The sequence below is a fragment of the Empidonax traillii genome, unplaced genomic scaffold, assembly GCF_003031625.1.
Source record: "Empidonax traillii isolate 1590-97213 ecotype Southwest subspecies unplaced genomic scaffold, ASM303162v1 scaffold286:size1162393, whole genome shotgun sequence".
In the NCBI taxonomy this organism is placed as follows: domain Eukaryota; kingdom Metazoa; phylum Chordata; class Aves; order Passeriformes; family Tyrannidae; genus Empidonax; species Empidonax traillii.
The window spans coordinates 306,023-333,197 of record NW_020955479.1 but is presented as its reverse complement, the minus strand read 5'-3'; the positions used below and the strand labels follow the sequence as shown (position 1 = coordinate 333,197).

The 27,175-nt window shown below is 40.4% G+C and overlaps 1 protein-coding gene across 3 annotated transcripts in view; it reads left to right on the top strand.

Moving 5' to 3' along the window:
* The window catches only part of PRKCA (protein kinase C alpha), a 129,312-nt gene that overhangs the window by 32,309 nt on the left and 69,828 nt on the right, over nucleotides 1-27,175 (top strand). For all 3 annotated transcript variants that reach the window (XM_027890368.1, XM_027890366.1, XM_027890369.1), the window contains exon 3: nucleotides 20,290-20,372. In XM_027890368.1, coding sequence (XP_027746169.1) covers nucleotides 20,290-20,372 — 83 coding nt within the window. The remainder of the gene's footprint in view (nucleotides 1-20,289; nucleotides 20,373-27,175) is intronic.

Genomic DNA, 27,175 nt, shown 5'->3' with positions numbered 1-27,175 from the left:
CTCTTCAAAGAGTTTGAGGTGGTTTTTTATCACTGTTTTCTTTTTCACTTCTCCCTGTTTCATTGTTCAGATCTGTGTTCTGCAATTGTCTGTCTTGATTTCCCTAATAACCCAATTTAGCCAGGGGAAGGGTATTAAAGACAAATGTTAAACATGTCAAAAATAGATCACTTGGGTTCTCTGTAGAAGGGTAACAGCAAAATAGCATTTAAGAAAAAAGGAATTTTAAGCATTACTTTTTATAAGAAGTTACCTTATATAGGTGTAACTTTCCAAATCCATCAATGCTGTGGTTTTGCTGTTAGTTAAGTCTTTCAAAGGCTATGCCAAAAAAGGAAAGAAAGAGGTATTTATTTTTTGAATAAACATTTCTGGGGTGGTTTGAAGGTCTCTTTATTCAGGCTGAGGCAGCAGTGAGGTGAACAAATAGTGTTTGCTTCCCTTTTCAGTTCATCTTCAAGAAGGGCTTTTCTTACTCTTTCAGTGCAGTCACCAAGCAACTTCCCAGGGCCTTTCATTCAGACATTAATCTGTAAATGCAGTTAGAAAACAAGGCTCCTCAGAAAAGCTGAACTGAAACACTGCAAGCCTTGAAGTTTGCTGCTGCAACTCAGCAACGAGCCATCAGAATGACACCTTCATTCTTAAATACACTTTTCCAATAAGGACCAAAATATTAAGCTTTTTTTTTTTTTTTTTTTAAAGCCGTTTGCAGTTATCACGGGACTAAACATAGTTTGGGAACCATGCACATTGCAGTATTCCATCTCTCCATATGTCCACATTTTTGGTGGATTTTGGCATTAGATTATCTTAATTCGTATTTAAACTTCCCAAATCCGAGCTAGGAAAAAAGGTTCCAGCAAGACTTTAAATATTTGTGCTGTCTTTCATGTTTTGGAAACACATGGATTTGTTTGATTCCAATTTTAACAACTACATCTTCGTACTCCAGCAAGCTTTTCTGCAGCTGTCAGAGAGAGAAATTGTCTTTTTATTGCCACCCAAGAGTGAAGTACTGTAATTCAAAAGACAAAATGCATTACAAGTCAGTTTTAGCAGACCTCAGCCTACATTTAGAAAAATGTATGAACAGCAAAGTGAGGGCACAGAATGTCAGAAGTTAAAGAGAAAATGTAGGAACTATTGTGGTGCTTGGGGTCTATCTTGGAAATGGCTGTTTTCTACCCATAGTTTATTTTAAAATTTAGGCATGGTTTGGTCAATAGTTGTTTTTAAAAACGCAGTAAATTTGTCTGTCCTGTCCGTATTTCAGAACACTGGAATGTTGCTTCTCTAAAGCATTACATATGCACAGGAGAAAAGAGCATTTGCTACCTTTTCAATACAAATTTGAAACTCCGAGTTGCTGAAGGAAACGAGACAGAACTGTATTGAACTCCTCCTGTTTGCATCAAGGCGTTTCTGACACAAGGGGCTTCCAGTGCAGGAAGCTTTTATTTGTCTTCCTTGGTTGTACCTGTCACAGCAACTTGGCATTTTGCAGGGGACTAATAATGGGAATGGCATTCCCCTGGAATCTGTCTGCTCTGCACAGCAGCAACATCCAGAGCTTCAAGTCCATCACTTCAAGCGCTGCTTTGTTGTTTTAAAATTCAACCCACGTGCTCTGCACTGATGCTAAAATAAATGGGGTTCTTCCCCAGGAAAGTATCACAATGTGGAGGGATGACAGAAGGTTCATCCTCTCACCTACCAAAAGTCATTTTAGAAATGCCTTATCGGTTCCCTCTGTAAAGCAATGATTTTGTGGCCAGGAGTAAGAAAAGGCTTGAAATGTCCCTCAGTAAAAGTTGTCCTGGTTGTCCGTTCCCTGCAGATCACAGAAGGGATTCGTGTGTTAGTGAAAGGAGAGAGATCTCGGAGTTCTTTCAGCCTGTTCTCCCTGATTCTGAACACACATAAAATTCCCTGGGTTATTTTGATCCCTTTGTAGGTCCTCCTTTTCTGGCTGAACTTAAGAAACGTTATGATAAGTTATGAAACCTCTCACATTTTTGGTGGGAATTCTTTGGAAGGATATTTAGACTAAGTTTATTACTGGGAAGAATAGGGTACCAGGCTTATGAAAAACTCTTCATTTCAATCTGTAGTGGATATTGAGGATTAATTGAAAAGGAGACTGCCTCAGTCATTCATATAATCATATTTTACAGAAAAAAAACCTCATTTATAAAAAATTAATTTTGGCATGCTTTGCTTCACGTGCCTCCCATTATCATTGTTCTGTTAAAATGCTTTAGGATATAGTTTTATTAGAACTAAAATCCCCCCCCAAAGTAGAGATATAGAATGGCCTGTGGTCAAATCCTTCTGTATATACCCTGCTATAAAAGGAGCTGTGATCAGCCACACCAAGGAGGGATTTGCTGCCCTGAATGTATTCATTCTGGAGAACATGGTGAGGGAAAAATGAACACATTTTTGAGAACATGGTAAGGGAAAAATTACAACCATGAAGAGGCAGAGGACTGTAGTAGTCATATTTTTCCAGGAAATTACTTAAACTTGTGTGAAAGGGCGTTATTCATGATGGGACTCGGGTGAAGGAAAACACACAACTATATATTCTGCAGGAAAATTCTTTTTCAGGCTGTCAGAGGCCATGAATGAAACATTCATCCTTTGAATGAGCATGTTGTTCCTCAAGACAGTCATGTTTTGAGCAGAATAAAAATAGTAGTTGAAAGAATGGAAAAAGAGCATTAAGTGAATTAAGTAAAGGAACGAAAATTTCTTTTTACAAAGCGTAGTTTATTTGAAGTTTTTATTACAGTACAGCCTTGGGATGGATTTCGTTGCATTTTCTGTGTGCATGTGCTGGAACGGGCCCTTAAAGTCCTAAAAATGCCATCCCTGGCTTAAAGGTCTGATGGGAACTTTGGCAGCCAAGTCGTGCTGCTCCCACAAAGAGGGGGGAGAATTCCTGCTGGCAATCTCTGCCCCTCAGACTGAGGTGAGCTGCTGCTCCTTCCCTGCATTGCCCTGATTTTGCCGTGGCAAGGCCCTCCTGCTTTATTTTAGCCAGGAAACCTGGGAGAATTTTAAAAGCAGTTTTCAATTACTGTTCCTGTTGGGCATTACACAGAAGAAGGGATTGGAATCAGAGGGCTGACATTATGAACTGATGATTGCTTTTTGTTTAAAAGCCTGTTACTCAAACTGGAAATTCCCCAGAGATGAAAGTATTCAGTAAGTGACCCACGATACCCAGGGTACACTTCACCTCTGTCATGGTCATGATAAGAATTATGTATTAATAGTTTAAATGATTAAAACAAAATTACATTAGCAGGAAGTAATCAGTGAAATGCATCCTTGCTTAAATCTGCTAAGTCTACTAATACTTTTTTGGCTTTTAGAGCTCGCTGATGCAGCAGTGTAAATTTGATGCAGCGTGCAGTCCAAAAGCCTCTTAGGCTCCTTTAATCTTAAAATCACGAAATGATGCATCTACCCAGCGTGTTGCTTCATTTGAAGGACAGGTTCCTTGCTATAAATCAAGACCTATCACATGAACACAGATTTCCACTTGGAAATTCAAATTCCTTCCCAGTTAATCCAAAAATTGCATTGCTAATCTGGATAGTGGCTGACTGCACTCGGGTCTTTCATGAGCCATATGAAGAGAAAACACATTAATTCCCCGCTTCCAAAACAATAACAGCAGAAGTTACACCACAACCTCTGGCACTGTTTTGTTTTCATCTTGTCATTTCTGTGCGGAGCATGGTGAGACAGTGCTGATCTGTGGATTTGGAAAAATTACAGGCAATTTGTAAAGATGAACACGTCTGAAAACTGTTAAACCTTTCCATAATCTGACATTATTGAATAATGAAGGGGCACATGTAAATTGAGTTTATTTTATTCACAGGTAGCATTGTCTAGTCGCCAAGAGCCCTAAAATCTGAAGTTGTGAAACATTCAGCTGGGCAGAGGCTTCCCAGGGCTCCTCCTAAGCCTGTGATAAGTGTTGCACATAACTCAGTCTCAGAGAACGTGGAGCATCACTGCTTTTCATTAAATCCACTGATTTCAGTTAGCAAACTTCATGATAAAGCTTGCAGCCAGGGAAAGTTAGAGTATATTTTCCCCATCAGATAGAAAAGAGGCAATTAAGACATCATCTAGGTCAATGAATGAGTCTAGACACACTAATAGCCACCAGGGAATTTGCATCTATTCTTCCAGCCTGCATAATATGGCCAGAAACTGGTCCAAAAAGGGAAGGAATGAACTGAAAAGGATGAAAGTCAATGTGCTCTATTTATAGGGGACTTTGGTTTGCCGTCCTTTCACTCACAAAGCTCGGTCCTGGACAAGCCCTGCTGTGCTCTCTGGGCTTGGAGTGAGAGCTGAGGGTCCACATGACCAGGTGCCCGGGAAGGAGGGCAGCACTTACCCACCAGAACAAAGATCAAAGAGGTTTTAACCTGAAACCCTCTACAAAAGAAAGAAATCTTCCAGAAATGTCCTGCTAATGGAAAGCAGGAGGCACAAGGCAGTGCATTAGTTCTTGTTTGGTCACAGCAGCACAGGGAATTCGGATCCACTGCAGGGAGCTCAGGAGAACGAGGCAGATCAGCAGCCTCAGCCAGGCAGCAGCAGCAGCTGGCCCGGGGCACAATTCATACACAGATTATCCTATTAATTTAAACCTTGTTTTACCTTAGCCAACATATAGCACGAGGTGAATCCCTTCCCATTTGAATGCCAACATTGTAAATGTTCGACTCGGAGATGTCTTGGGTCCGTTTGGAGCCCGTGGAGAGAAATGGGCTCTGCTCTGATGTGATTAATCTCATCCTAAAGACTTTCTTTTAAAAGATAGTATCCATCTTTTCTAACAGGGCACTTTTCCACATGATGCAAGCAATTTACATCAGGATGTGGTGAAGCACTGACTTTAAAAGTCGTGCCTGCTTCCCTCCATGGCTCACAAAGCCGTGAGCTCAAACAAATCCCATCCCTGTCTAAACGTGCAGATGAGAGAAATCCCACTGCTGTTCATTTATAAATCTGTAATGACTGTGAAACCCAAGACTGCTCCCCTCTCCTACTGCAACGTGATGAACCACTCGGGAAGGATAACAATTTTATTTACAGAGAAAAGCCAACTGTAAACAAGGAGAGAAACCAAGCCATGTGTTGCTCAGCAAAAGTGAAAACCTGGCTTTCTGATTTAACAGAGTGTCCATTAGCTGGACAGGTAGGAGAGTCTGCTGACTTGGTGTTTGGAGGAGCTGGGAGGGCATTAACACGGATTTATTCACACAAGTGGAAGCACTGTGCACAGGAAGCCGTCATGTGAACACAAATGCTTTTTCCTCTTAAAGCAAAACAAGCTTTATTGTAAATTCCTCCCTAACAGAAGGGTAAACTTGTCTAGCATTACTGGAAGTAGAATTTCAGTGCACAAATATGCCTGAGAGGGGTCATTCACTGAGGAGGCTTGAAAGCCTTTTGAGTATTCTGAGGCTTTAATAATTCTTGTATCAAATTGGATGAGTACTCTGAAGTAGGAATAATTTTCCACATTAAAGAGATGGCATTGGGGTTTCATTTTTATCTTCTTTTTACCATAGGCCATTTTAAAAAGCCTTTAACAAAGTCTTACATGTAAGATCCTGAAATGAAGAGGCCAACAGAAAGCATGACAGGCCAATTTGTATTGTATGAAAGCTCCTGCAAACAAGCTAAAAATCTGCATCACTGGAGATCAGAACAGCGTGTGCCAGCTGCTGTCAAAACATTACAAGTGTAATGGAAGTTTGACAGGTTTTGGTTGCATCTTGCTCCAAAAAAAAATGAGCTAGTTAATGCAGAACATAAACTCCTACAAGGTTAAACTCTTACTTACGCTACTTTATTTTTTAATTCTATTTGTTTGACATAAAATGACTAATTTACAAGTGTTATCAATGTAAGGAGCCAGTATTTTGATCCCCATGGGTTTTTTTGAGTGTGTAGGTCTTGGCCCTTTGCTTGAAAAGTTCAGTTTTCTTTTAGTGACCATTCCAGTGAACTCATAGTACCTTATTTATCACTAATCCATATCAGGCTCCTTTTTTCCCTCTCTGTGAGCTTTGGTGATTCACTGTCTGGTTGAAGGCTGCAGAACCCAGCAGGCACTGGCTTATTGCAGGAGATTGTTCATCTAATCAATACCCTTCCATATTCCTTGTATTCAACATGTATTCATCACATCTGCTAACAGCATCACTAAATGAGCTTTCTGATGCAGCTGTGTTTAACAGAAGAGTTGAAAGGTAATTCATCTTTCCTGGTAGGGTTTGGAGAACAGTAACTGTTTGATGCAGCATTTTAGTGTAGTGAGGCAACTCTGAAGTCCCTGCCGGGATGGTTCCCATCTGCACTGAAATAACACAGTTGAGAGTGGGCCATGTTTAGATTTAGATCAGACAGGAGGAAGAAATTCTTTACTCAAAGGGTGGGCAGGCCCTGGCACAGGTTGCCCAGAGAAGCTGGGGCTGCCCCATCCCCTGGAAGTGTCCAAGGCCAGGTTGGACAGGGCTTGGAATAACCTGGGATAGGGGGTGGAATGAGATGAGCTTTCAGGTGCCTCCCAACCCCACCCATTCCATGGTTCTCTGGAAAGCCTTTCCTTGCTGTACTAAACATTAGGAATGTGTGTTGGGATGAAGCTTTGCTTCCTGCAACCTGTCCAAGAGCTTGACATTCGTTACAAACATCGTGCCGGTAAAATAGCTCATGTTTTTGTCTTGTTCATGACAGCAGAAGTGGAATTATGGAAGAACTAAAGGAGAGATGAATAACAGATTCAGCCAGAATTTCTTAGTAATGTAATATGTTCTTATTAGATTAAAGTATTAAGGAAAAAAAAAAAAGCTCAGAGATTTGCATATTCCTTTAATGGGTTATTTTGAGCTTCCATTGAAGCAGATGCACTTTTAGCAGATTGACTTAAATGCCAGTTGGGTAATAGAGCAAGAAGAAAAACCATAATCTTTTTTCTTTAGAAGAGAGAGTAATTTAAAACTGAAATATGACTAATTATCACAATTGAACTTGTGATACCCCTTGCACTTGTTAATAGACTTACTGTGTTAATGTCTCTGTGAATGGATGTAAAACCCAAACAACAAAAAACCCCTTTGTGTGTTTTTAAGACATAAATACAATCTTTTGCTTTCCCTTGCAAACAAACAAACAAAAAATGTATGAAATACCAATTTATACCATATAGCAGTAACTTAAAAGGAAAGTTTATATTTTTTTTGTGGCTTTTCTACAAAAGCTTAAAACAATTGAAAGAGTATTGTTTGAAAAACTCTCTTTTACAGAAACTTGAAAGTTCAGTGAGAAGAACGAGATTCCATTGAGCAGCAGGGAAAGGACCTAGGAATTCCTGATTACAGTAATACCTGCTATTACTATTATTAGTAGTTTTGTCAGCTGTTGGTTAGCACAAGTATGTCCGAGGAGAAAATGTAAAAATCCCTTTGAATGGTGCAGTTGTGCTGGAAGGCGGTGCAGGGAAGGAGGCAAATCCAAAGGCAGTGACAGGGAGGAGCAGGGCTCTCTCCTCAGCAGCCTCAGAGCAGGCTGAAAATAATAGAACACATTTTTCCTGTTCAAAATTTATTTTTTCTTTTGTTACTCATCTTCAATTTGTTCCAAATTCTGAGTCACTTTCATAAATCTGTTTATAATGAGTTTTATCCAGTCAGTGAGTTGCAGAACAAATGCATCCACTGGGGTTTTTTTCGGCTCTAGGAATTCTCACCAATCACATCTGCCCTGACTCAGGCAGCCTAGAATTTAAAAACTGATATTTTAAAGCCCAGTCTTTAGCTTTAGAGGTTTATAATGATAAAATAAAGGAGAAGTATCTAAAGTTAAAATAAAGAATGGCTGAGCAAATGGGACAAAAGCTGAGACAGGGATTTTCCTGTCTGATTTCTGTCGTGAAGGTGCTGAGCTGTGGTTGGAAGGAGCCTGGTCTTGCCCTGGAGCTGCAATTCCCTGGATGATTCCCTGCAAACCAATCCTTTCTCGGGCAGTAACTTGAAGGTTTTTTTGCTGCATCACTGTGTAATAAGCACCAGTAAGGAAAGCTTTGATAACTAAATGCCTTTGTGCCCACTCAGACCAGAGCGGCTGCAAAAAGCAGGATCTGGTCCAGGGCAGGAATAAACACCTGGGGAGTGGGGCAGGTACCAGAAATGTTTCCTTCAGCAGTGATGGTGGTTTGTGGCTGTGTGAGCAGATCTGGAACTCCAGACTAACGTTCCTTTCTTTAGCAGAGTTTGACAGGTTGAGGTTGTTTTCAGCTTGTTTTCTGCCCGTCAAGCACAGACAGCCCCTGTCACAGGGGAGTTCTTGCTGCACTCAAACTGTAGGCTTTAGGTGTTACAGCCTTGCCCTCCCATTTGAAGGGATGTTTTTACACACACCAGCGAAGAAACTCATTTTCCAAAGGAACTTTCTATGGAATGAGTCTGGTTGGAGTTTTTCGTGACCTCTTGCATTCTCTCCCTCTCTCCTGGCCATTTGCCCGATACAATTTAGTCCCATTTTAACATTCTCCCCTGATTTTAGGACCGACGTACTTGCAAATGAATCGTGCCAGCTTTAAAGCAAAGTTCCAGCCACGCTGCAAATCCACAGTGCGTCCAGGTACTAATGGAAGTTTGATTTCTTGCAGAGTAGTTTGTTTAGTTGTGATGCTGTTCTGTATGTGGGATGCACTTGTTCAAACTCTGGAGTCTGAAATTGCTTCTACATTTATTACACCACTTCAGCATAATTCATGCAGCATTCATCTGTTCGCATGCCAGTTGGAATCCAGTGGAATTTGTCATTTGCCATCCACATCTCTAACAGCTTCACATTGTTTACGGAGAGAACATGCAGTTTTCTATAAATCACTTGCTTTCACACAGTTTTACTCTGTTACTTTACTCAGTTTGAGAAGGATTCAAGCACCCTGCAGTGTGCAGCATTACAAGGCATAAAGTGATTGAACATAAAAACTATTTTTGGCTGAAATAATGGAATATTCACAATCAGAAATATTAAACAGCATTTAAGTGTGGGTGAGGTGTAATGAATGAGCTGCATTATATAAAAGGGTGTTATTCAGGCTATTGATTATAAGGACTTAAATTCAAATCTTGGAGGGGAAAAAGTGGCTTTTTTTTTTTTTTATCTTGCTCCAAACCAGCTATGGAATAACATTTGTTGCTAAACTGAGGCCTGAGGAGAAATGCTGACCCTTTAGAACTTGGACATCCAGTGGGCAACACTGCAGGTCTGAATTATGCAGCTTGGGAAGTAAACACAGAGAGCAGCTGAGGAAATGGCTGTTTTCTCTGAAAACCAGAGAAATTTCTTATTTTATCTGTTAGTAATCGGTGTTTTCAAAAACTGTCAACCTAAAGCTCAAATCTTTGTTCTTGTTTTCCTTGCCAAGTTATGGATTTGGTACTAAATTACAGACTGCTTTAATTTTTGCACTTTCTTTTATGCTCTGTCTTGTAAAGGGCCAAAGTCACTTGGTGAAACCTCGAATAAAAATCCCCTGAAAAGATAGCAAGGACATAAATGAGTTTGCCTCACTTTTGGACTGCAGACCCTTTATGCCCGTTCCATAGTGATTAGAAAGGAGTTGAAATCTCTTCTTTTTGGTTTGGGGTTTTTTGTTTGTTTGATTGATTGATTTGTTTGTGTTTGGGAGTTTTTGGGGGGTGGTGGTGGTGTTTTGTTTTGTTGGGGGTTTTTTGTTGGTTTGGGGGCTTTGTTTATTTTTTATTTTTATTTTGGTTTGAGTCATGGCTTACTGAATTCCAGGCCCTTAGTGCTGCTTGAAAATTCTTGGTCCGTTGTAAGCAATATTCTCGGATGAATGTCAACTAATACATCACTGACATTCACGCCTCGTTTTTTACCTGCACTAATATATTGCTTTTAGTAAATATGTGGGATAGGAAATAGTGTTTGCCTTGCCCTAGCACGAGAATACTACTCATTCTGTCTGCCATAAACTAAGAAATGCTGTTTATATTGCTGCTCCAGCGAGCCAGGAAGGACTGCACAAATATGTCCTGAGCAGGCAGTGGAAAACGCTTATATGTGATTTTCACAGTAAAGCTTTCGTGGCTTAAGAACAAGAATAGCCATGATTGTTTCTGAGAACTAAGAACTCAAACACAGGCTAGATTTTGGGGAGCATTCTGAGATAAAGATCAAACTCTAGGAGTGTTGCCTATACTTGAAAGATGTTCTGTGCATTGAGTAACTCAGGGAGCTGCTCCAGCTCAAACCTAACCTTGCCAAAAAAAAAAAAAAAGTTAAGACATAGAAACAAGCAGGCAGGGCCACTGGTTTTGACAGCAATGTGCCATATGTCAAGTTAAAGTGGTCACTTAACCATGACTTAAGAAATCATCACTATGCCAGCTCTGCATGCTCGTGATGTGTTTCCTCAAGGGTGCAAACAGTTGAGCTGGCAGAGCTAGGAAGGGAAGCCTCGTGCTGGAGCAGTAAACTGATGGGTACAGTTAGTGCAGGCTTTCTGAATTCAGGCTCAAAATGTACCTTTGGAAGTTGCAGGAACTGTAGAGAGAATATTGACAAGAGCCTGGAGTGGCAGGACAAGGGGGAACAGCTTCAAACTGGCAGAGGCAGGTTTAGGTTGGATGTTAGGAAGGAACTGGGGCCCTGGCACAGGTTGCCCAGAGAAGCTGTGGCTGCCCCATCCCTGGGAGTGTCCAAGGCCAGGTTGGATGGGGCTTGGAGCAGCCTGGGATAGTGGAAGGTGTCCCTGCCCATGGCAGGGAATAGGAATGAATAATCTTTAAGGTCCCTTCCAGCCCAAACCATTGTTTGATTCTATGGTTCTGCAGTGACAAATTTCACTGACAGATGCCCTACTGGTTTTCTTGCTGCAAAGCTCCCATTTCAGCTACTTCTTTGTTTTGAGTTTTTAAAAAATGTTCTATCACAAATGTAAATAATTCATTCATAATTAAATGACTTGTTTCCATGGTTTCGTATTTTGCTGTGTATGTACAGCCTACCCCTGAGCCCACAGGTATTTCCTATAAATACCACTTTTCCTATTTGGAGTGAATTACTGTAACTTCTGTCTTTCTGTCAACCATGTAATTTTGATAACTACCAAACCTAACAAATTAATCTACTTGTTATGAGTAAATAATGTACCCATCAAACTGTAGAAAAGGAATCTTCCATCTATTGGCTGAGGGTGAATTTTCTTCATTCTGTAATTGGTTTCTCTTCGTGTATTTTGTCTCCTGTGTTGTCTTATGCTGGCAATAAATTTCTAACTCTAATTGGCCTAATGTGGAGTTTAATTTTAGTGTGTATGTTGTTTTTCTTCCTGAGAAGTTGCGGATATTTTGGGATGAAACTATGTTTGCAGTGACTGATGAGAGTAGGAAAGTGAGATTGAAGTTTCTAGCAGATGACCCTTTAATAAGATGTATGTAATTGGATAAGACTTGCAACAAATATTGGGCATCTGTTGGTTAACATGGAAATAATGAAGAGAAACAGGAACTGGAAAAATCTCATATTAGCAAAACCTCTTCAATTTCTTGATATAATAGCATGACAGAATGGGTGGGTGAGATTAAAAAACCCAACCTGAATCCTTTGAGAAAAGTGTCCAAAGGAATTCTCAGTTGGTTACCCTCATGTGCAAAAGGAGCTGAACCTTCTCTTTTTCTTCTGTAACCTTTAAAAATTTCACCCATATCCTTTGAACCTGTTTTAAAATTCTTTTTGCTATCCGAGCCACCCTTTTGATAGGTTGAGACAGACAGGGAATAATTAGTGACAAAACAAACCAAAATAAGCAGTGTTTTCTTGGAATGGAAGGTCTGGAGGCCTCAGGGCAGGGATGGCAAGCAGCTGCTGGCTCTTGGTGAGCTTGGAGTCATCCAAAAACCTGGAGAGAAGAGGAAGGGACAGGCTTGTTGCTACAGAACAACATGAGTGGCTGTTGTGTGAGATCTCCTTCTGACATAACCCCATCCCCTCGTTACACCCTTTGCATCTCCCAGTGGGTCACTGTGAAGGGGCAGATGAAGTAACCTGGTAAATCATCTCAACTTTGGGGCCTTTCAACTCTCCCAGCATAATCCTCCAATCAGGATTGTGTCCAAACAGGTATTAAAGGAAGTTTATTTCTTGTAGTTCAGCACTTAGGATATGGCTCTGTTCATATTTCAAACAGCTTGTTCGGTGTCATCCTGGCCTCACTCCTTCCCATCCTGAAGAAAAATAAACACCCTCTTTTGGCAATAATGGAATTAGTGTGTGGATTGTGTTTGCTGGCAAGTAAGGTTCATTAATTTTGTTAGCATGTTGTAAGGTTTCTCAAACACAACTGAAAGCCCGGACTTAAATTCAAAATATACCAAAATACTTAATGTTCAACTCTTGGCACTCAGATCTGGCATTTCACTCGCTGTATTTGTGTCCTTACAAATCATACTCGAGGGAAATGTTTTGGTTTACAGCCACCAGTAGCTGGGTATCATTAAACTGTGAAGTGCTGAGAAAAACAAGCTATAACATCAGTAACAAAATATTCTGTGTTGTTTCTAAAGAAATGGTAAAACCTCTGAGCTGTAGCAGTGTGTGCTCTCTGTGTTCCATCAGTTTTCCACGCTTGGAGCTGCGAGTGGGTTCAGGCTTTGCTCTGAAGCGCAGCACAGGCTGCGTTAAATTGACCGTGTGGGTGATTTAACGTGAGGTGAAACGTTAGGGAAACACATAAGTCTTTCAGACGTTTGTCTTCAGTGCATTGGGCATCTCCTGACCCAACAGTGAAGTTTTCAGCTTGGCTGGCAGCGAGGAGCAGCTCTGCCCACGGCAGCTCCCAGAGCTGGCCCTGAGCTCGGTGGATGGAGCTGAACTGGAAGGAGGGTGGTGTGCGATGGTGACTTGGCTTGTAAGAGCAGAGCCAGCGCAATTTGTCTGGGTGTAAAGAAGATTTACTCACTGAGGACCTCATCGTTTTTCATGCTGCATGATGGGACTGTGGGAGACGGGGCCTCACCGGGATTTTCCAAGAGCTCTTTGCTTTCTGCTGGGGTCCAGAATTCCAGCTGTGTTCCAAAACAAAATGCAGTCCAGCAGCTGCATTCTGGAGATGGGTTTCATTTCGTATCCTGTCATTTCCTACAGCCTTAAAATATGAACAGCCTGTGCTGCTTCCTTCTGCTCTCTTTCCCAGCCCTTTATTTTGTGCTGGGTGATGCATCAAACTGAAGGCAGCTGCTTTATTTAAGACATCCCCTTTCTGCAATTGGGGTCACTGCTGAATTAGTTGAAAAAAATCTGAAGAACTGTTCACAAAAACAAAACCAACAAAAAACCCCAGTGCTGGGCTTTCCTATTGTTCTTTAATTGGAAGAGCTGTGCTGTTCCTTGCCGAGGTGCTTGTACACAGCTCCAGAGCAGATCAGAGCAGCCCCCAGAGGGGCTTTGTGGCTGGGCTGCAAAGTGTTAACAGCAGCAGGTTTTTAAACTGAAGTGAATTCCAACTGCAGAAGTGATATAAAAAGTCTGTGATTGTGGGTCACCTTTTTTTTGCTGGTACAAGCTCTCGAAATAGCTCTTCCAGCACCGTTTTTGATAGATGACTTCTGGGTTATTATTCATTTATAAAATGGGACACCTCAAAGGAGGGAGATTAATGGTTTTGTGAAATTGTAAAAATGACTTTACATAGAAATGGTGATCTCTGTCTTTCAAAAAGTAGATCATTAACAAGTAGATTGAAACAGAGTTGAATACTTCACATTGCATTAAATACTTTGATATTTTGAAATGCTTCCTCAGTTTGGCAAACTTTGTGCTGCACTTCTAGCAGCATAAACAGTATCATGTATGTTCTTTTTCCTGTAGTGGAAGGCAGAAATGACAAATCTGCCATAATACATATCTGAATATAGCATTCAGACAGATCTGAATATTTATGTGAGGTATTTTGCTAAACCCGAACTCTTTTTAAAACGTTTTACATATATCTGCAGGTATATATTTATACTTTTATCCCACAGGTCTGCCAGAGTTGTTTGGGTAAATGTAAATGTCTATTCCTTCCCTGCCAGGCACAGGCTGTATTTGCACACTGTTGTAGATCTTGCAAAGCCAGCTTACCAACCACATCCATCTGCTTTCTACTTAGTGTAAAGGAGTTAATGACCTGAGTAGTTAAGACTGTCCAGACGATCTGTATAATCCTTTCCCACAAATAAGATAGTGTTGCAGTTAACTATTACTTTATCTCAGATTTAAAATAAATAAATAAATAAACAAACAGCAAAGGTTTCATTTGTCTCCTCCACTTGACTTTTTTAGTCTAAATGGACTCGACCAAATAGGGGAAAAAAAATCTGCAGCAAGGTCAGGTGTATGAATTTGAGATTATGCAGGCCAATTACTGGTGAGTAGACTTGGAGCTTAGAAGTAGAAATCAGCCCTAATTTATCACTATTGATTTGCTGTAGTCTCTAGACCCTGATTTCAGGGGAAGTCTGAGGAGGCAGTTCAAGTTTTGCAGAATCTGCGGTGAAAATAAAGTCAATCCACGAGGTGAGCAACGTGTGGCGCTGCCCAGATTAGTGCTGGGAAGGTGCTGTGTGACCTGGTGTTACACAAGAGCTTTAGGAAGCTTAGGAACAGGTTAAGGTGATGGGGAGAGAGAGTTGTTTTCCTTCCTGAGGTTGTTTCCTTCCGAGCCTGGAGCAGACTGCGTCTCGCTGGTTTAGTCAGGAGAGAGTTGTAAATGCCAAGTGGAAGGATTGCATGTAGCAGTTGTCACTGTTAGCCTGGCTACTCCCCTGAGACAGCACTTTCTGCTGCAGGGGGTGAAACACTGGCAGAAAAACAAGCTGATGTGTTATAAATTATATATGTTGAAAAAGTTATGGTAATGCAAGTTTTAAGAATTTAAAAATTCCCCCTGGATTCAGGATTGCAGTAACAGTCACTGCTTCTGACTTGTGTTTGGGTTATAATCTACAGCCTTCTTTATATTTAATAGAAAGGGGTTTCTGTTATATTTTTACAAGTTATAGTGTGTTCAGAAAAGGAGAAAGGCCAGTATTGCTACATCCTGTATCTTAATTGTTATTCTTCTTGTTCTGGGAATATTCCCTGTTGCTGAGTTTAGTCTATTCCTAGTAAGTGTATTTAAACAGTACTGCTTATTTAAATAACAAATGGATTTGGCATTGGATCGATTGGTCTATTCTGAGGCAGTACCCTATGTCTGTTTATTGTAATTGCTATATTTAATCTTCGCATGGACCAGCACGTGCCGTGTGACACATCCATTCATTGCTCGGTGGTGTGCAGGAAACACCAGCCAGGCAGTGATATGGGCCCCTTGGGGAAATTCTGTGGCCTCTCTGAAAATGCAAAGCATGTGAAACAGCAGCCCAACAATTACTCCGTGCTCTGAGCTCCCGTGGAGGCCCTGAAAGGCCTCTGGTACCCTCTGAGAGTAACACAGAGAGGATTTCGTGCTTCTTACACTCCTGTGGTGGCTCCTGAGTCCAGTTCAGAATCAATTCTTGTTTAAAACCCAAAAGCAGAAGCCTAACAACAAATATTGAGCGTGCACACAGTTGTTTCTCCGTTGCTGCCAGTGAGGCCTCTCTGGCTGCTTCCTTTGGAAGAATCAATACTTGAAACCTGGAAACAAATTCTGTAGCAAAATACGTGTACTTGTTGAGGTTGGGCAGCTAATAATGGCATGACAGCGGAGCCACAGCTTTACAGATCACAGAATCAAGTGGGTTGGAAAAGACCTCTGAGATCATCGAGTCCACACAATTTTTACAGTGCTTAATACTTTATAAATTCATCATTTGAGTTGGGAGAATAGCCTTGAGCCACCGGCACTTCGTGATACGGTTTGGCGGGAATTTGTTCGAAGGTTGGACTTGATTGTCTTGGCGATCTTTCCCAACCTTAATAATTCTGTGATTGCAAAATTGAGTCGAGGATGACATGAAAAAAAAAACCCCTCACTTATTTCTCTATATTTGGTAACTGGCTGTTCACTTTGACTCTCAGGAATATATTCTCTGCACCCTTTGGGTTTGCACCTTAGTTTGTCTTACTGAACCAATGAGTTCTGGGTGTAGTAGAGATGTTCATGTCTCATCTAACCTGTTGATTTTCTTTCAAAAGTGGGAGTATACAAGTGATTTTTCAAAAAAAAAAAAATCAATTGACCATTTCTCATAATTCCTAAATGCTTATGACTTTTGTCTTGGTATTTTTCCTCGGGATGCTTGTGGTTAGGGAGCCCTTCAGACACATTGGCTAAGTGATGTGCGAGTGGCTGGGGCTCAGCAATGGCTTTTCTTCTTTATGGATCATCTAATAGAGGAGACTGCTTCTATTTTTGCTGTTTATCGTTGCAATATCTCATTTCTGTCTCGCCCCTCTGTGTCACATATGAAAGCTGCTCGAAACAGTTTTTTTGGGCAGGTGACTCCAACCCAACAATATATCACGATAACCTTTGCACGTCACGTAATTTAGCAAACAGTTGGGGATTTACAGCAGTCTTGTAACTCTAAGTGATGACAATACATATATATTATTAATAACAACCTGGTTTGTGCCTGGACAGAACAGTGTTGAACAGAATGAATTGCCCTCCATTATGTACCATCAATCCTACGAGTCATGTCGTGCATCTTCTGCTTGTTTGCTTTCAGAATGCACTGAGTGCTGCTTACCACATTCCTCCTTGTTTTCCTGCTGTCCATTTAGCATTCAGTGCTCTCTCTGCAGCCCTGCTTGGCAGGGTGGAGGGCAGGGAGCAGCCTGGTGGATGCCACATGCCAGCAGCCAGCCAGCAGTTGGTCTGTTTTTGCAACACAAGGCCTGTTTTGTTCTCTCCGTCCCTCCCTGGGCTGCAGGGAGAGGATTTGTCTCCAGCAAGCCCAAAGCTCACATCCATATTATATATATATATATATATGTATATATGTATATACATTCACAGATCAAAATCATGCTGTCAAAGCACGAAAATACTTCAATAATTTTCTTTTTAATTTTGGCTGTCAGCCTCGAGGTGCCACTTTGCTCTCGAGCTGCTCTGCACGGCGTGTGCCAGCTCCCTTCCACTCGCATCATGTTAAAATGTAAAGCAACACATTTCCTGGCAGCCTCTGCAAAGCACTGCAATATAACCTTCATTACATGAAGGTGGTGAGCATAATGTGACTTCTTAACAGCTGCAATAAGTGATGGGGAGCTCTTAACATCTTTTCAAAACAAGTAACTAGTGAGAGGTTTATTTTTCGTCTCTATTGCTAAAAAAAAAAAAAAAAAATGACATGTTATTTTAAGCAGGTGACATTTTGTTTGCACTTATCTGATCCAAGTAAATCTTTACATGAATTCTCCAGATCTGTGTTGCTTTGGGAAATAAACTTGAAAAACTACTGCTAAAATACACTGTAATGGCTGGATTTCTACATGAAAATTTGGATGTTAAATTTTATGTGTGGAAATGATGGCTGCTAACAAGGGATTTCAGTTCACTCTCTTCCTTTTCCCTTTAGATTTATGAGTCCATGAGCATTGCCTATTCCATTGTTTATTTTTATGTCAAACTATTTGGTTCTCATTTGAGTCTTCTCAGAAGATGAGAGAGGGCTGATGCATTTGGATCACTTCCTAAGGAACCAAGCTCTTTGGAGATAAATAAGCCATAACAAATGGGAAATAAGGGGAAAAGAGTTCAGGTTGAGGTGCCCACATTAATCACTCTATTATTGGCTGAACAGAAGTTCAGTTTTAAGAGCTCAGTAGTGAAAAATTTGATAATCAAAGCCTTAGCAAGTGACTGGTTTTGGGGTGCAGCCCGAAATCCTAAAGGACAAATCTCTCTGGTTTCCTTATTTTGGCAGCTGAATTGTAGTTTCACTGCAGTGGGATGAGCATAATTTCCAAGGAAGTTAACAGCTAAAGTGCAGAGCCATGGAATGAGGCTGTAGAAAACAGTGGCCCTGTTCTTCCTGTCTTTATCTTGATGCTTGTATGGAAATAAAAACAAGCTCGACATTGTCTCTGGCTGAATGAGTTCCTTACCCTGCAATGAGAGGCTGCCAGCTCAGAGATAAGATGTGACTGTGGTGTTTCATAAATCCTGCCCCAAAGAGATGCCCAAACATGCAGAGTTTCCATAATATATGTTGCTGAATAAAGGCAGTGTTGGAGTAGCCACTTTAAGGTCCTCATTTGAGCAATAGGCTCCATTCTACAAATTTTCTGGATGTTCCCATAGTATTTCATAGTTCCTATACTATTTCATAGTATTGCATAAATTATCACATTTTATTTTGCAACTGTATGATCACTGCATACAAAAGTAATTATTTAACTCCTTTGTTTTGTGAAGGATATACCAAGATTTTTTTTTTTTTTCCCTGCATGTGATTTGTTCCTGCAAACACAAATCAGTCTTTTGTCTTTGAGAGTGGAAGGTTTGGAACCAAAAACACCATTTGAAAGTAAAACATGTTTCAGCTGCAAGTAATATTAATGGTAATTGCCACTTAGTGATCTTTCAGTTGGTAGAAACAAACCATCAAAATGATAATTGTAGGATTCGTTGGGCTTTAGATTGATTAACAAACCAGACAACCAAGTGGGCAGCAGACACTGAGCCAGAACTCTGGCTCATGTCAAGTCAGCAGAGCTTATCTGGAATCAGTGGAGCAAAGCCCACTTTATTCCGTTTGCCCAAAGAATAAACATATGCCATGTCAGAAATAGAACAGTTGGGAACAATTGCTGCGTGGGATACTGATGAAAAAGAGCTGGAGAGAGACAGAAGGGTGATTAGAGTTCTTTAAAGCTGGACGGGCGACTTAGGGATGTGAACGAGGCCAGCCTGGCATTAGGATGGAACTGTGGTTGTACCCTGCAGTGACAGGCAGGGCACTTGAAAGCAGCTTTCTCGGCTCTTCATTAGGTGAGATCAATTCACAGACATTTTAAGTGGGAAAGAGAACTGTTAAAGTTGCCTCGTGAAGTGAGCTCTTCAGAAAAATTGAGATGGTTTATTACGGCTTCCCCTGAAGTTGAGGAAATTCAGTGGTTGCAATTGTCAGTTAATTCAAATCTATTTTATTCTTTAGAAGTGTCCTTTGAAAGAGCGTATTTTCATGTGTTGGAAATGCAAAATTTGAAGTATACAGGGAATGCATTATCTGTAAAGAAAGTGGGAACTACTTCTGCATCACTTCATTCTGCTCCCCTGACTCGCTGCTTCATGCCGTGGTGTTTTTAGTACAAGAGCTTCTCAGCCTCAAATCTCAATTGTTCTATTTTGTTGAAAAGGGGACCAATTTTGAAATACCTGAACTCAGCTTAACATTAAGGAAGAGCCCATAGTGAGGGTGAAAAGCTGAAATAATGACTTCTTAAAGTAAGCACACTCAAGCAAATTGTGCCTTTTATGTGGTTTGGAGTTACCTGTACGGGACAACCTATAGCCTCGGTCCCATGACACCACTGAATTACAATAAGCTTTTCGTATCTCAGAAAGAAAAACTTCTTTGGGGTCATTCATAAATTTTACATTTGCATTCATATTGCCATCAGGAGCTCATTTTCTTCTCCCATTATCTCCTGCCGTCCCGTGATATGAGAACGCTCTGTTCTCTGCAACAGCCTTCACTCCGAGCTTTGGTTCCTCACAGAGGTAATTAAAAAGTAAAGGCTTTGGATCTTTGTAGAGACCTGCACCGAGGCATTCAGGTGAACAAGTCCCACAAAATCCAAGGATGGGTTTCATTCCAGCTTGACATTCCTCACTTCTGCCTCCTGCTCTTGCTGAGTGCACACTGACAGTCCCTGTGACAGGGATTTACATTCAGGAAATGTGGCTTCACAGAATTGTCATCCCACACTATATTCAAACACTGTGGGCTGCTTTAAACATGAAAAATGGATCATTGTATGGAGTCTTTTGTTTTTTTAAATGTGCATGCGTATCTCCTCTTTAATTATAGTGTTTACTTGGTGTCTTGTATCTTATTTAACACGAGGCTCTGCTTTCTTTCCTTGACTTACAGGTGAAATATTTGACTAGAAGTTTTTATTTCCTCAGCAATTATATTTGTTACGAAAGATAAAAAAAAAAACAACAACACTACCAAACCTGTGCCATTCTAACTGTTGGTTTCCCTCTTCTTTTTTTTTTTTAACCAGTTTGCTGTTTTGTGGTTCATAAGAGATGCCATGAGTTCGTTACCTTCTCTTGTCCTGGGGCTGACAAGGGGCCTGACACTGATGTGAGTACCCACATTTAATACATCTTTTTACACAGTTTTATATTGTTATACCCACGAGACTGAATGACAAACAGCATCAATAGGTCCTTTATGGCACATAATTGAGTGGGTTTTTTACAGTTCTGAGGCAAATATGTGTGGAGATCTATTTTTGATAAGAAAAGTAAGAATGAAAGTGTGACCAGGAATGGTTTCCTCGGAAGGTGACAAGCCTGAGGCGTTTACCCAGGCATGAAGTCAGCATTTGATTTTGTTTGCTTTCTGTTGGATGTATTTGATGTTAACGATTCCCAGGAAAGGCTCTGAGGCATTTTCTGAGCTTTCTTTGTATCCATCTTATCTCAGGGTGTATCTTCTGAGCTGTCTCTGGTCCTTGTCTCTGCACACAAGGATCTATAGCTCCAATTAAATGATAGTTTAATCTCCAGCCAGCTGGCTTATCTGAGATAAGTTTTTGTAAGAATTATTGCCGTGTTTGAGCTAGTCTGGCAGTCTGGATACACCCATTCCATCCTGCTCTGTCAGTACTTCTCTGTACACGTCTCATTTTTGGTCGACAACCAGTCCTTCCTTTCGACTGCTCTGCCTGCATGGGCAGACACATGTGCAGGACCTCGGGGTCACCCTTGCTGAAATAATGAACTCAAGCTTGTTTGTTCACAGAAAAAAAATAACAATTTCTTTGGGTTTTATAAATTCCACTTTACAGTGAAGTAATTTAACAGCTGCTTATGGGAACAACACATTCCGAGTGTTCTTTGTCTGAAAGGCTCCGTTTTGTTTCTTATAACATATTCATGCTCTAGATTGTAGGCTATTATCTGCTCTGATGAGATGCACCAGAAGACTTTTCCTGCTAGGTTTTAATGAGCTTCCCATGAATTGTTTCAATATTCCAGCCATGAGGGCAGCCAACAAAATATGGGCAAAAGCCACAAGGGGTTTGGGAAAATTTCAGATATTAAAAAGTTCTGTCGTTTTTTTAAATTCAAACACAGGGACACGTTGAAGAACTGAGAAGAATTTTTAGAAGTTGAATTTTAAAATATTTTACATGATTCAATTTGGGTGCATGAGAAAAGTGCTTAAGCTGAGAGCGTAGTTACCTTGCTCAGGTTCTCCTGTTCAGCTGGTAGAGATTCTCCTGTTAAAACAATCCTAAAGGCAACAGCAAGAAACCAAAATTATTCTTGACACCCTTGCTTTGCTGGAAGTTCTTGAGTTCTTTAAGCTTTGGAGTGTGGCTGTTGTCTGTGTCTGCACAGTGTAGCAGTTAAAGCAGTCTTTGGAATTTGGAAGCTGTGGATTTGAAGTGCCTTGAGCTACGGAAAGGAAAGTGCAGGTGGCAACACCCACCTTCTCCCCATCATCTGCTCTGCTTGCCTAAAGTTCAGAAATGAGAACACACATGTGTGTGAGAGACCATTTAATAGAATCTGTTCCGTGACAGGTTGTTAATGGTCTTTAACATCGCTGGTGCATTTTGTGATTTGGGTTTTTTTTGGCCTCGGTGATTAAATAAATCGCTCTAATGCCTTAGTTTGGTATTTGGGTTACCAAATGATCATTTTTAATATTTACACAGAAGCAATAGCTCAAAAACACTTTGAAGATTAAAAGCAATCAGAAAATAAATATGTTTTATTAAAATCGTGCTACGTTAGTAGGTCCTATTACACAAAGAGGATTGGAGAATGTTATACTTTAATTTACTGAAATGTTTGACTATAACGTCAACCCTTTTAAAATTCAGAAACTTATTCCTACACCAATTAATGCAAGCTTTGTTCTGAAATGTAGTGTGCCATAAAGCTTATCATAATATTTAGCAGGTTTAAATATTAAAACATCCTTTTCTAAATCACTCCGTGCAGGTGCACAATTGACTTGTGTACTCAAATTCTCCAGTGGCTTTGCATGATGTAACCTTTCCATTAATTGTGAGAGTAATATTGTCATTAATAAAATTTAATTTTCCAGAGTAATAATTATATAATAATAATATTTATTGTGTATTAGGATATTGTTACATTATTGTGCTCCGTACTTTTAATATAAATGAGGCAATCCTTACAAATACATCATTAGAATAATTGTCAGTTAAAGGGTGAGATCAAAGTATATCTTTAAAATAATGCTCTTCTAAAAGAGAGAATTGAATTACTTAAAAAATAAATCGTGTGCTGAGAGATTTCTATCGTGGAGTTGTTTTCAGAACTCTTGGTAACATTTTTGGGCTGCAGCAATCCCCTGCAGGAAGTGGAAGCTCCACTGGCAGTTCCAGTAAATAAATTATTTTTATTACCTGAAAACTGCATGCTTTAATAAAGGTGAGTGTAAGAGGGGAAAGCTGAGAATGACCCTCTTTTGGCTTTCCTCAGACTCACTGAAATGTGAGGCTGAAAGGGCCGTGTTTGTGCCAGAAGGAAAATAATACTTGTGAATAAAGTGGTCATCCTTGACTAGCGGTGAAATGGTGGTGTCTGGGGAACAATATCCTGCTCCAGTGAAATAGGAATTCACACAATCAAAAAATGTTACATTTCCTTAATGCTTGGCAGGGCGTGAGCTCCGGTGTCTCGGCAGAACAGCAGCTCAGGAAGTTGTTTTCCCGCTATCTAATGGCTCTCTGGGGTTCGAATAGAAATTATCCATCTCCTTTTTGTGGTGATGCTGTTGAGGACAATTTAGCAGCTCCTGCTGCTGGTGTCCTCTGAAGTCACAGGAAGCATCATCACCAGTTCAGAGGCTTGCTTTTGGAAGATACTTGGTGTGCATAAAACTGTTTTCATTCATTGATTAAATACTTTGGAATTTAGGTAAATGAGTGAAAAAAATGTAAGAGCAGCCTCAAAAGTTGACTGATGCTGCAAGAAGCTTTAAGGCATGTTTAATGTTAAGGAATAACTAGTCAAGTTTCTTTCAAAATGGGTGTTTTAAAGTGGAGAGTTAAATATTTGTTAATGGAATGCAGTGACCAGAAGGTGTCTTTGAACTGCTTGTGATGTACTAAAATGTTCCTAATTTCATGCTACATATAATTAAAAACAAAAACCACACCAGTAATTTAAAATAGTGTTTGACTGTATTATTATTATTATGCAGTCAAGATTGTAAGACTTGGAGTACCCAAGAACCCAGAGGTCATGGCCTCTGGATCAGCACTGTTTGCCTTTCAGCTTGTAATAATAGAGAATCCAAAGGAGGTTTATGAGCAAAATACACAGAAATTAAAAAGTGAAAATATTCTTAATGAGAGCAAGTGAGTGTGCAGTCAAAGGACATGAAATCTGACTGTGCTTTGGGAGTTCTTAGTGTTTAAGGAGCTGGGAGAGAAGGAATTGGGAAGATCCAGATGTTTGCTTACGCAAAATGAACCAGCAAAGCCCTCTCATCCCATTGGCAGGGTGAGTGACCTCGTGGATGCCAGAGGTGACAGATATGGAAGAGATTCTCAAGTCTATAAGCCTCTTGATACTGAAATTATTTGGGAGCTTTATTATCTTAAGCACATGGGAAAGCTGAGTCTAAATTTGATCAACTGTGAGGTTCTGTGGGATGCCGCAGGAGTTGGGTGTTTTCATCAGTGGGTTGGTTATTGGGATGATGCAACTCTAGAGTACAATATTTCAGGTTTGGTTTTTTTTTTCACGTGTTATGCCACAAATTATTTATCACAATTCAGAAGGGAAGAAAAAAAATGATGTGAATATAAAATAATCTCTGATTGTGAAGGCTCTGGTGCAGAAGAAACTGGAGCAGGTCTTTTAGGGGGTCGTAAACTCATTGCTGGCCAGCAGTGCCCCAACCATGCAAAGATGAGCAATTTCCTGCAAGGAAATGTTAGAAATTAATATTCCATTTTTCAGTGAGATGTTTTATGCAGAATTCTCCAGCTCTTCATTTGGAATTTGGAAAAGAACTAAAACGTTAAAGGCCTTTAAAACACGACTTGGAATATTTTTTCCTTATCTCTTAAGCTCTAACCGGGTCTTGAGCAGGCAGCTTGTGGCAAGGGAGAATTAACAACAGCAGTGAAGATTTCTAGGTGTGTGATGGGGAGCTGCTGCAATGAGTTACCAAAGGGAGAAATTGAGATTTTTCTGTTGGAGTTTCTCTATACAGTGATCGCTTTTCATTGTATGGTTTCCGTGTTTTTAGAGTTGGGAGGAGAAAAAGTGACCCTCCAAATTTCAGGTGCTGGGGGGACCAGTGGGAAATTCTTAATTTGTAAATGATCACCTACATTGTGACAGCAGCAGGCTTGGGTTTGGCCTCAGGCTCAGAGCAGTGCTGACACCCACATTTACTGCAGTATTACACTGGCATTTATAGCTGTGGCTGGGAGACAAATGATTTGAAGGATCACCTCTGTGCTAAGCAGGAATAAATGAATATAATTAGGCTGATCTGGAGGGTTTAGTTGCCTTGACCAAATTTTTTTTTTTCTGTTCGGAGGTTGGTTTCAGAGTGGAAAAAGAGAGTTGCTTACTGGTCTAGGGAATTACAAAAAAAAAGCAAAACCCAATGGAAAGAAAAAGCAGTAACTGGAAGCACAGTATTAAGACTTACTGTAGAACTAGTTAAAAAGGGTTTTTAATCAGAAAGCTTTGCAGTCTTTTCCCAAGGATAATGAAATGCAGCAACAGGGCTTGTCTGATTTGCTTTTAACCCTTGGGTTGTTTTTGTTATGAAAAGCAACTGTTGTCAATGTTGGACATCACGAGAGACAGAGCAACAACAAACATAATTTAGTAAAATATTATAGAATCATTTAGATTGGAAAATACCTTAAGGATCATCAGTTCCAACCACATGCCAGTAAGGTTTAGGGTTGTTTTTTTTACTGCTAATCTGAATTTTGAATAATAGGCAATATTTTCCCTGAAGTCTTTTCTTTTTAATGAAAATAAAAACCTTCTCACTTCATCACAAAAGATACACAAAGGCAGGAAGATCTGGCAAGATACAGCTCCCTGCTTGCCAGATTAACAGAAACGTTCTCTTGAAAAGAAGCTTCTATGAATTTTTGGAAGTGATTCTTAAACAGCTCTGATGCAATAAATTTTTTTGAGTTTTCATTTTACACCCTAAACAATGAAAATTTAAAGCCCCCTCTGTTTACAAATTGAGATACCAACTCAGTGTGTGTGTATGCCTGTGTTTTCTAGTTATGAAAATTATTAATCCCATTGACTGCATTTAAAATATTCCTCACTATATTACTACTCCTCCCCTTTCCCCAAAAGTTGGTCCTAGGCTGCCAAAATCAGCGAGCCCACGGTCAGTGCAGCAAGCTGATGGAGAAATAAAGGTTGCATGCTGGTGGTCACCATATGTCACCCTCCTGTTCCTCACCATTGCCAGGCCCTGCCTGTGTTTGGGAACGAGCTCCTCACCTGCTGTGGGTGCTCTGCCAGCGCTCAGTGCCCGTGCCTGGTGTGTTTACTTATCCCCACATTCCTCCAGGGGTGCTTGGGCTGCTCCTCCCTGGCTGCTCAGGGCTCTTCGTGGCACTGCTCCCCCCCAAAATGCCTCCGTTTGAGTAGCTGGGAGCAGCTCCACGGGGCTACTTGAAAGCAGCTCTTGTACTGGAATGTGTTGGCATTTATCATCTCCTGGGAGAACATTTGTACCTTCTATTCCTAAATTAAAGCACAGGCTCCTTTTTTTATTGCAGCTGAAATGGCTTTTAGCTACAGTGAATGAACCTCGGTAAAAACAGAATTAAATTACAAAGGAGCAGGTTCATGAACTTTTATAACTACTTGTAATTCCCAGCCTTTCCCACTTGCCCTGTAATGCAATCTCCGAATGGACTCTCTGTCCGTCTGCAGAAGGTGCATGGAAAAATTTTCACTGCAGTGCTGGAAGGAGCTGAGTGAATGCTCTCCTTGTGCACCCACAGGTAGGAAACCCGTGGTGGGTGGCTGCCCACACACAGTGTGTGACTCTTGTTCAGCTCTTCCACTGCAGCCCTTGAGCCTTTCAGTTCGTGGAGTTTGTACCTGAGGCACCAGGCGTGGAGTTTATCTGGGTTTTTTTTTTGTTGTAGTCTCTGAGCTTTTAAAGTTCGTGGCTTTTCAAATCTTTTTATTATAAATAATATAATTTTTTATCTTCTCAACCCAGAACAGTGCAAATGCAGAGTGAGTAGTAAAAGTTAGACTTCATATTTTTCTTTTCTGGGCGTTTGATCTACAATATACACTAAAACATGATCCTGGCAAGAGTTAATCATTGAGCAGAGTTCTGCTGAGAGTTTGGAAATGTATATAAATGATGAACCTAAAAATATCCGTGATTTTCATAAGTTAGCACTGCAGAACAATTAGGCAGTGGTACTATAAAAGGAGAACTCTCAGCAAAGTTATTCCCAGCAGTAAAAAGAAATCTTGTCCATAGGGATCCAGTTTTAGTGGCAGTAACTCCAATGGCTGCAGCGACTGCTGGGTGCTGATTTCACCACCAAAACTCTTTCTAATTCCCCAAATTGAAGTTGACACTGTTCCAACAGCCTTTATTTCCCAGTTCTTAAGAGTGTATTGAGTTGTGCAGTTTAAGTTGAATTTAATTATTTCCCTGTCAGTTTATATTTACCCTTGGCAAAAGTCCCTCGTGTCAATCTTTAATCTGTATGTAAATGTGATGACATGGTATTGAGGGTTTTTTTTGGGGGGGGGAGGGGTAGAATGCTTAAGAATTACTAATAATCTGTTTTGTTGCATGAGATACCATGTGCAAAATGTACCGTAGACATTTCTGTCACCACCCCCACGATCATGTGGCTTTTAAAATTAAGA